This window comes from Gossypium arboreum, chromosome 12, assembly GCF_025698485.1.
Source record: "Gossypium arboreum isolate Shixiya-1 chromosome 12, ASM2569848v2, whole genome shotgun sequence".
Taxonomy (NCBI): Eukaryota; Viridiplantae; Streptophyta; class Magnoliopsida; order Malvales; family Malvaceae; genus Gossypium; species Gossypium arboreum.
The window spans coordinates 11102548-11113343 of record NC_069081.1 but is presented as its reverse complement, the minus strand read 5'-3'; the positions used below and the strand labels follow the sequence as shown (position 1 = coordinate 11113343).

Here is a 10796-nt window from a genome sequence, read left to right as displayed (position 1 = left end):
TATGATTTTAACAAAAAAATATCTTGGTGCTGGCCATTGACAGGCCAGAACCAAAAAAATCAATTTTTTAAAGCCTGACATAGTTATCAGGTAATCATGGGTCCAAAATACGAGTTGGTGCTGGCCACTTACAGGCCAAAACCCCATTCTACTGTTCATTTCAGGTCATTCTGGTGATTGTTTTTAAACCTGGGTAATTTTTGTAAATATCAAAATTTTTTGGGTCAATTTAGTAAAATAGCCAAAAAAATACCCTGGTGTCGGCCATTGACAGCCCAAAAAAAAAATTTTTAAAGTCTGACACAATTATTAGACAATCAGGGGTCCAAAATACGAATTGGTGCCGGTCATTGACAAGCCAAAACCCTATTCTACTATTTATTTCAGGTAATTTTGGTGATTGTTTTTGAACCTGAATCATTTTTATAAATATAAAATTTTTTTGAGTCAATTTAGTAAAAAAGCCCTTTTTTTTTTTCTCAACATGCTTTCCCTGGCAATCACAAGACCATACTTATTATGTTCATATAATCCTTATGACCCACGCTACCCATACTACGCGCGCTATGCCCAACACCCACCACCGAGATACTAACTATCCACCACCTCATCAAAACAACCCTTACTCTACCCTAAGAAAACAAACCTTGCAAAATCCCAACACAAGTTGTGAAATGCAAGAAAAAGAATGAAGGTTTTAGAAAAACAACCCACCTTACTTTAATGGCTTTACTGATAACAACAGGAGATTGATACTATTAACAAAAAAAATTTAAGATTTACAAACCAACCAAAACCTCCAACCCGAGCCCCTTAGTAAGAGGGTTAATAGGAAGAAACCATTCAATCATTTTCTCACCGACAGAGAGGCCCAACAGCTGACCTTAAAATGCCGAGCCTTTTCTATGACTTTTAAGGGATTACATAAGGGCATGGTATTTATCCTTACCGAAGGGACCAATTCATACCGTTCATGAGTTGGAGATCCTGTTTATGGCCAGATTATTCACAAACAAGACATTAAAACAAGGCCCAACATATCTACTTTTCATCAAGCACAAAGATGGTAAACATCTAAGGGATTTATTCGTAGATTTAGCGCAACAACAATGAGGGTTAAAGGTCTAGCAGATGAATGGGCCATTTAGGCGTTCATTGTAGGTGTAGATCATGAACACCTCAAGTATACATTGATAAATGATCAACCAGACAGACTTTTCACCCTTTACAAAAAAAGGCTTCAAGGGGTAAATGTATAGCCATCTAGAGCTTTTTCCAACCCTCCTCCCCCTATAGATTTAATAGCCCGCGCAAGGGTTGCCCTCTCTACATGAACATCAAAGGAGAAACCTTCACTCTAACATAAACTTTGGGGGGGGGGGGGGTGGTGGGGGTAACGTTTCTCCGCTTCTAACAATTCCCCCTGCATCAAATGACTGGTAGAGATAATAGTCAACGCCAACAACATAAAGGACAAGTGGAGAGAGCACCTTACAACAGATTTGAGACTTAGACTCTTGCTGCTTCATATGCTTATATCCTTAGCCATATTGAAAATCAAAGAATCTTAGAGCCCCTACCTCCCATGAGACCTCGCTAGTACACGAGAGTCTTAGCTCATCGATGCCAATTTCATAGTGCTTCTGGCCACAAATGGAAGACTACGTCTACAACAAAAATGCAGTTGAGTTGGTTGTGTAGAGGTCAACTAAAGCAATATTATTATAGACCCCATACCATAGAGACTTTAGGCAGACTGGTGCCTTGCGTGAGTCAAGAGAAAAGAGTACCGGCGGAGCCACGATGTTAACATTGGGAGGGCCAAGGTGGGAACGTAATCTCCACAACTTGCAAGTGGGGACAGCTACAAGAAGAAGAGATGAGGAAAGTATTTTGAGTGCCAACAGTGAGAATGTCTCTTTTCATATTTCAATTGTCTCTTTTCATATTTCAATTTTTATTCCTTAAATTTGACTTATCCAATAATAATATCTCTTTATTTTTATCAAAATAATTTTTTAATACTATAAAAATTTTGGAGAGGTCTATTTTTATATTTGGGAGGGCGATGGCCCCCCTGGGTCTCTTAGTGATGGAGGAAAAGAGGGCTCAATGGTAAGTAGCCGATTAAGGGAGTCATAAATGTGTTAAGATTTGTGCTTCAGCGTAGTGATTTTGTCATAATCGTAATTTTTTTTGAACTAATTGAATAAATAAAAATGACCACATGTTTATTTAATATTTTTTGAATTTTTTCCTCAATAATTTTTGCATGTAAAGCAAAAAGAATAAGCAAAAATTTTCTTACTAATTACCTAAGGTTTAACCAATATTAAATTGTATTGCATGATCGAATTGTAATACATAAGTCATAATATTAGAAGGTATTTAAATTAATCATGAGGTGTGTCGTGATGATTGCTCACCTCATCCTTTAACCATGAGGTTAAGGGTTTGATCATTGTCCATAGAAATAGAGCATATTTCATGACCCGTTGTTTATCTCTTTGGGGAACACTTGTGGCGAGAGGGGTAGTAAAAAATCTAAATTTCTCTTAATTCATTAAGTTAAATTGAGTAAATTGTTTGAAGTAGGAAATCTAAACTTGGTAAATTTAGTACATGATGTATACCTGGCTTCACTCACAATAATTAAATCATAGCTCAATAAAAAGAGTAAAAAGGTAGCTTTTCATTGACATTACAAGGGTTATGAAAATGGAATATGACCATGAATCATTTGCCTAGGACATTTTATCATCACTATTACAAGTAATGATAATTTTTATTTTGCAAGATGCAATGATGATCATAAGATAAAAATAGATCGAATTAGGTTAATGGATTTAACCAAAGAGAGCACAAATATCTTATAAGGGTAACACATATGACAAAGTCATTGACAAAGGCTTAATTAAAGTGGCTTTCATAATGATATAATGAACCATTCATTCATGGTAGTTTTAGTGGATTGTAAATTTTTTAAATGAATGTACAAAATAATAAATGAGAAATAGATTATATGAATTACTATATCTCGTAAATACAATGTCTCGAGAGACGAAATAATTTAGAATTAATTTAATTTCTTTAGATTATTATTTAATTGAATAAATAAATTAAATAATTGAGTTAAAAGTCAAAATTAACTTATTTAATCATGATAGTTTAATTTCTTTAAGATTATTAAAAAAGACTGTATAAACGGATGATAGCCAAAAAGCTAGAGCACTATCTTGTTGATCATACAAAATTCTTTAAAAAATTTTAACTCTGTCACCTTGCTCATTTAACAAAATTCTTTCAAAAAATTTAACCCTTTGACCTTGCTCATTTACAACAAATTAGGTAGGTATAGACGACAGACTGCATACCTTCGGAATATGCTTCAACTCCATAGCTTCGAATTGTAAGGTAGAACCTGATGCTTCCACAATGGAAAGTTACTTTCATCTAGTTGAATGTTCACTTTCTTGTTAGTAAAGTTCTTTCAAACCTTAGAAACAAGAAATGAATCTTATTCTTAGAATCCTCCATAGTGACCAAGGAACTTCACTCGAAAATCTGTCAAGCTTGTAATCCCTTCAAAAACGCCTCAGTTGTGAGACAAGTAGGCTCTAGTACTTTATCAAGATTCTTCAATGCGAAAGAAATTGATATAAAATGATGGTTGGAAACCAAGAAAATCAAATAGTAAGGAGAAGGAACGAGAGAAAATGGAAACTGTGTTTGAGGTTTGTAAACTTCTTTCAGTTCAGCGAAAACTATCCTTTACAGTAAATTTATCATATTAGTAAGATCAAATCTAAGCTCACTATGTGTTACTAACTGTTATGCACAACTAAATCATTGAGTAGATAAAGAATTGATTATGTCAGTACAGTAGGAAATGCAACGAGCAACAACTGTTTTATACATAAGCCTCCATTGGACTGCTAATTTCCACCTATCTATCAACATTTTAGTCCTCACCAATGAAGTTAACTCATCATCTCCTTCCACACCATATGCTGCTTTCAATATATTATTATCGCCAAACTCGCCTCCAAATACTGCACTCGCTTTCTTTACCCACTCCCCCAGGTTCTCATACTCCTCCATTTTGTCCATCAAATGAACCAACGACTTGTCTTCTTCGACTGATGTCGGCATTTCCTTCAATAAAGCATCACATTTCTTACCTATCCATTTCATCACATATATTTCATTGCCTTTTGAGATCGGACATCCCGAATAAGCTAGGTGTCCAATAGATTTCCGCTGTTGCAGTGGAGTTGCCCACAAGCGCAAAGCACACATCAAAGCAAAAGACGGCCTCCCATTTTGATGGATATATAGCGACTCTTTCGGCCAACAACTTAAGCTATGCATGTCAAGGTCTAGTGGAATGAACACCTTCTCATTTGGATTATCCTCTAAAAGAAACCCATAGTATTCAAGAAGCTCTAAATTTGTGTAAGTTCCATAACTCAAGAGAACCTACATAAAAGATAATTAGCATATCAACCTATAAAAACTTCAAGCACTGTTCAAAGGGTACACATAATCAAGATGATAACGAAATTCTGGCTTTTATTAGATTATATTTTATTATTTTAGTTAAAAAAACAATTAGTTTTGACATCTAGCAACCTTATATTCTCATGTCAGTATGTTACAGCTTAAGGGATGCACCATAACAAACAATATGAAACGTTTCACTTGAAAGTATTTCATTGTTGAAGCAAGATACTGCACTATTGCAAGCGCCGTAAGCGCAGGTCACCACAACCGAGGAGCTCAGCAAGCTTAAAGCTTCAATTGGATTGAATGCTAAACTGGGCACCTAAGAGGCATGGCAAAACCCAGAAAACCAACAAATTCTGCCTAGACAAGGATGGCAAAATCCCAACCAATCCAATAAGTTATGCCATTAATGGAAGCTAGTTAGGTGACAGAAAGAATTGTTGAAGCTTTACCCAAAGAGAGAGTAGGATGGCAAAACTAGTTTATTTTCCCCAAAACAGGGCACTGAAGACATTGTTATATACTCATTTTTAAATAATTATTAAGACTTCTAAATACTAGCATTCTTTACTGCAAAACCTTAGTCTTTTGTCAAATCACAAGCATTGCTAATAGAAAAGGCATATATTAAGAAACAAAATTTTATTTGCTTAAATGTCAGTACATTTTAAAATGAAAATCAATTCGAACGAAGGTGTCCTATATGAAGGTTAAACTACTGTTACCACAAACCATCAAAAAGATAATTTTAAGGAAGCCTCAAAACTCTGAAAATCAAACCCACGTAAAATCTCTGCAATAGCTTGGTTTGAGGACATGCTTAATCCTGAGGACATCAGAGTGTAAATCACCTCCTAATCAATCTAGAAGTATAATAGCTGTCTAGTGGATAAAGTATATTCAAAATTTAAGCAGATTAAATTCAACAGCCATCCGTTTGATAAAGGATACAATCATCAAATAACTGATAAATTGACATAATAAATAGACCAGTAACACTGATTTGATTCCTGATTCTGAACATTTTGTTCTGGTAGTGTAAGACAAAAGCAAAAACATTCTATAAATACTTAGTTAAGAAGCAGACCAAAAATCAAGTGACAACAACTGCAGGACCCAATATTAATACACAAACACCATACTTAACAGAACTGGAATAAAATAGGAGAGTGTACTTGATTCCTAAGAAAAACTACCATTACCAATTTTCTTAGACAACTAAATTAGGATGACTTGTGGATTAAGAGTAAAGGTCTAAGGGTCTTTTGCTATCAATGAAACTGAAGAAAAAAAAGGAAAAGAAATCTAGTTTGTTTACAGATACCAAGGCTTGTACTTTCTCCTCAGGGTTTTGGATTCTCACTAATAAGTCAGAGGCCCTTTTGTGGAGCTTTTTCCTTTATGCATATAAAATAAGGTTATCATGTAAAAAATATATTACATCAACGCAAAACTTACGGTGCAATAGAGACTTAACATGAAGCCTAATACAAGAAAAAAGAATACGGATCTTCAAAAACAGACCTCGAGTTTACATCCCTAAACGATTTAAGTTAGACTTGGTAAATCATTGAAGCAGAGGACTAATACAAAGAATAAGAAGATTACCCATGGTGAATGACTTGCATTTGCAGCTTATTAGACAAGTAATTAAACAAATTAAGCTATTTAAAGTCTTTGACAATTTTCAAAGACTGACATCGTACTTGGTGTGAGATTCAAACAGAAGGCATGGTTTAATTTTAAATTCTACAAATGATTATATTCAACAGACAACCACATTTTGCAGTAATAAGAGCGGCACAGAAAGTGGAGATGATTAGCTTTGGCTACAGCAAGTGTAAAAGATATAATCTATTGAGAAATGTCAAAGAGTTTTCCCACCATCCTCGAACAAATAAGAAAGTGCTTTATGGCAAATTATTATAAGTGTGAATTGCAGCCTACTAGGGAAGCTAAGGATTGAGGACAGCAGATAAAAGCTTTTTTGACAATTGGGACACGCTAGTGACAATTTTAGCAAGCAGCATATGATTTGCAGACAAAACAAAGTAAATTTCTCATATCAGTGTATGCTCATTCTACCTGTCACATTTTGTAAGGCATTGGGACATTGATTTACTAAAAATAAACTATAAAAAGGTGCTCAGAATTTCATGCAAGGAAAAAAAAGTAACGATATGTAAAACATAAAGCAATTTATTGAACAAGATATATTTTAATTGCTATGAGCAAAATGAAAGAATTTCTGGTACCTGCTCCCCCACGTTATAGTTTTTTTTAGCATAGAAGCAATATGCAGCAACATCTTCCTCGTATCCACCATCAGTTAATCTCTGCGAGTGATGAATATCTAAATCATCTTTTGCATGTTCATTTTGCCAATTCTCTACATTTTCAAAGCTGTCTGGATCTTCAGTAGGTGCAGCATAATTAAACAAGTCTCCCACAGGACATAAGCAGCCAGCTTCATCCCAAGGTATATGTAATGTCCTAGAGGAGATCTTCAACATGAACAAATGTTTATGATTCAAGTACATAAAGATATGAGAAAGAAAAAAAGCCAAAGAGAAACAAATCTGGGAGAAATTTGAGATTGTAAAAAGTAGATAGCATGAGACAACACAAATTGCATGTATTATATGTAGGAATATGTTATGTATAGACACGAGAAGATAAATTAGGAACCCATGTATGCTTGTATATCCAGATATTTATCCATACGCATGCGTGTGAAATGTGTATAACAGTCTAAGTTGAAGTTGTCCAACACAAATAAAAACCGAAAAAGAAAAACCCAGAGAAGCATAAACACTGTGAACTTACAGTCCCAGTAGCCCAAATCCAAGCCCTGAAAGTGAGAAGTGGAGGCTTAAGCTTAAGTTCCTTCATGAGAGTGAATGCTTGTTCCCACTCGTATTTAGCTTTTGTGACAGCTTTCTGAGCAGCCCAGATGGCATAATCCACCTAAGAACGAGATAAATAGCAAGGTTAGAAAGAAAAAAAAAGAGAAAAAGAAAAACAAGTGAAGCAAATGTGAGAAACCAAAAGCAAAAGCAAAAGAGGTAAAATAAGAGACAGAACTTGCAAGGCTTGCGTTTCAAGTTCACCGAAAGCGGCGAGTATGGAATAACTACGAGGCAAGTGCAGAAAATAAGGGTGCCATGGTGAAGCCTTTCCTTTATTGATTTCATATAACAAACAAACAGTGAATACCTGCCTTGCAAATGAAAATAGGAAAATTGCTTTAGTCCAGTCGTTGTGTTTGGTTGAAACGCAGATTAAAACATATATCGAATACTGAAACACAAAAGCAAACCTGGATAGAAGAGTGAGAAGGATGGGCTTTGAGTGCAAGAGACAAAGTTTCATCTCTTGAAAGAAGAGAGTCAGTTGTGATTAAGGCAGATTTTGGAACTTTAAGAAGCAACTCTCCTTTGCTAATCGGTCGGAGAGCAGCCACACCTCTTCCTCCGGCGCCGGGGAACCAAGAGACTCCCAGACAATGGCCCAACCCCAGGCTGGAACATGACTCTGAAACCTCAATCCCATACTTTGCCGCCCATTTTAGCAAGCTTTTCATACCTCTTTCCTCTGCCTCCGATGAGGGATTCATCTTACCATTCCCAACCATGTATTGGATTTGATTTAACTTGCCCGGTCCTACACTTGTCTAAACGCTAGATTTGGCCTCCGTCTGAGATCGATTCAGGCCTTGCACCAACGAAAATAATGTAAAGGAACGGCTTAATTGAACTACACCCTCTCTTTGGGTTAATTCGCGCCCCCACCCCCCAAAAAAAAAAAAAAAAACTAAAAAGATTTGTCATGTAATTAAATTTTAATTTTTACTTAATTTGACTAAAAAATGTAATAACCTTTCTTCTTGCTTAAAAAAAAAAAAAGCCTTTCTTCCTCGAACTTCTATTACAAATTTCCTAAAATCTGCAATTTCCTACAACAAAACACGAATATCGACATTTAGTAGCTCAAAATCTCATATTGGTTTAAGCAATGTTTATTGTTACTATCAATTGAGGGCACCAATTTGTAGCTTCAAAATGCCTTAAGGAAAAGAAAGAAAATTTTTGGTTGTTCAAAGTAGAAAGAGGTCTTTAGTGTTTATTTGATTTTTAAATTGACTATACGAGTTTCTAATTGAGTTGAATATTTTATTTATAATTTTATTGCAAATCTCAGAATCATTATAATTGTTAATTTGTTTGAAATTGTTAAACTTGACATGAATTTTAGAAGAAATGTTAGTTGGGTTGATATGATAGTATTGTAAAATAGTTTTTCGTGTTTGATTTCTATTTTATGTAGGGGAATTGTTGTGAATTTTTTAATGGCTAGAAAAGGATAGAGAGCATCGAAATGTTGTAATTGATAATTTGCGAGTTAAACTTCAAATAATATTGAATAAAATTATTAAATTCATATTAAAAATATTAAGCTGAAGAAGAATTTAAACGTGGATGAACTCCAAATTTTGTTGAAGAAGGTTGACAAAAGACAAGTTAAGAGCATATAAACTTATTGCGCCAAAGATTAGGAAATAATTATTGTTTTATAAGGTGCCTTTCTTTATGTTATGGATTATTTTCTTTGTAATAAAATTTGTACTTTAATTCTTAAGGTTAGTGTCAATTTATTTGGATGTTGTAATCTATCTTTTTGATTGTCATGATTTGTAATGAAATTACATGGAATGTTATGATTGGAGGATTTTATGAATTGTAATAAATTAGCTGAGAACTTTTGATATTTGGTAGTCATGTTTTGAATTCTATTGAGATGTTCAAATTTCTTACAAAGTTCCAAAAATTGAATGATCATAAATTTAATATTACACAAGTGTCAAACAAAACTTTAAATGAACATAAGGTTTTATGTTCCATTCCCTAGTTTGTGCAAATGTGACAATCAAGTAGTACATGAAAATGAAGCACTAAGAAATATGCTCATTAACTTGCTCCATATTACATAGAATGTTATAAGTTGATGCAAACACAAAAAATTTCTATGCAACTTCCTAAATTGAGACGAAAATAGTTCACAAAACATAATCGCAAATAAGTTTCCATCTTATTTGTCACATTCGAAAATATTAAAGGTTCGATATATGGAAATTCTGAGTATTTAATTAGAAAATTTTCTGTTTAAGCGGGTTGTAGTGTAATTATATGAACCTTGTGGGCTGTTTGAGTAAATAGTTAGATATTAAATTTAGTTTCGTCATATTATAACTAAGGGCTTTTGTTAGTAGGAAACATTATGTTTAATGGTAATAATAATACTGATTGGTTTGAGATTAAGTGAAGCGGTGGTGGAAAGATTATATATAGGAAGGAGTATTCATTTCGATATTAATTTTTTTTCTCTTTTTTCTATATTCTTCTTGTCTGGTTCATTCTGTGAGATAGGAAAACTAATAAATGAGTTGCATGAACTTAGTAATATGGTAATCTTTCTAACTCTTATGTACCTTTCGATTTAAGAAAAAGGAAGGAAAGTTAGGGGATTTCAGTATAATTTGTTTTGAAATGTGATGTTTAAGTCGTAAATATCATATATAACTTTTCTGCATACATATGGATTAAGGTTTCTTACATATGTATATCTTTATTTTGATCTTTATATGACTGTTATATTTAAACAACCAAGAAAGAGAAGGCCCAAATGATAAAGGGAAGACTAAGTGGGTGTAAGCTATGTTAACCCATGTACTTTGTTGGTGAGTTTCTAAACTCAAACTCTCTATGGTTGTTTTATATATATCAGTACTATGTTATCATGTTGTGGTTGACTTCATGTTCTGCTGATGATGATTTGAATTATCGTGGATGGTTTAAATAAAGTATTGTTATACAGTTGCATGTTTGATTAAACTTTCCACTTCATTGTTTGATAAACTTTCACTGGGAAAAATAATTATTGATGAAGTTATCATTACCATAGTCCACTAGATGTTATGTTTAGTATGATATGTTGTGTCATCAATAAAATGATCAATTGAATGCTTGTTATATACTTGTCTTAATTATGAATGGTAAGTAGAGTATGGATGGTTGTTTTGATGGATGAAAGATGAAGAAATATCATGTTGTGCACTCTGTGCCATATGTTATCTGGCTTTGTGGAGTTTCGATTGAATTGTACGGAGATATATGTGCAAATGAATATGATAACCCAATGTGGGTTCTATGTACGTATAAGACTTTGCGGAGTCTAAGGCTTTAAGCCTCAAATGTGTAAGCAAGTCCATGGCCATGACATATGAAAGTTAT

General features: G+C 33.9%; 1 protein-coding gene and 1 long non-coding RNA gene across 3 annotated transcripts; both read right to left on the bottom strand.

Annotated features, from left to right (window-relative positions):
* Positions 1–1064: 1064 nt before the first annotated feature.
* LOC128285622 (uncharacterized) lies at positions 1065–1943 on the bottom strand. Its single transcript, XR_008276134.1, has 2 exons — positions 1738–1943; positions 1065–1667 (listed from the first exon to the last, which is right to left on the bottom strand). It is a non-coding gene; the product is annotated as an uncharacterized LOC128285622 (long non-coding RNA).
* A 1785-nt stretch (positions 1944–3728) lies between these two features.
* LOC108476737 (protein SET DOMAIN GROUP 40) lies at positions 3729–8299 on the bottom strand. 2 transcript variants are annotated; one of them, XM_017779031.2, is made up of 5 exons: positions 7826–8299; positions 7591–7722; positions 7333–7473; positions 6762–7010; positions 3729–4479 (listed from the first exon to the last, which is right to left on the bottom strand). In XM_017779031.2, exons 1-5 carry the CDS (start codon positions 8138–8140, stop codon positions 3847–3849), a joined length of 1470 nt encoding a protein of 489 aa, XP_017634520.2. In that variant the 5' UTR covers positions 8141–8299; the 3' UTR covers positions 3729–3846. The 2 variants fall into 2 exon arrangements, with proteins under 2 accessions (XP_017634520.2, XP_017634521.2); XM_017779032.2 differs by having other exon boundaries at positions 7591–7726; positions 7826–8018.
* Positions 8300–10796: the final 2497 nt, after the last annotated feature.

Coding starts and splice junctions, on each gene's coding strand:
- LOC108476737 (XM_017779031.2), bottom strand. CDS start 8,140: ATGGTTGGGAATGGTAAGATGAATCCCTCATCGGAGGCAGAGGAAAGA. Junction 7,723..7,825: donor CTTCTCACTCTTCTATCCAG/GTTTGCTTTTGT, acceptor TTTGCAAGGCAG/GTATTCACTGTTTGTTTGTT. Junction 4,480..6,761: donor ACTATAACGTGGGGGAGCAG/GTACCAGAAATT, acceptor TCTTTTATGTAG/GTTCTCTTGAGTTATGGAAC.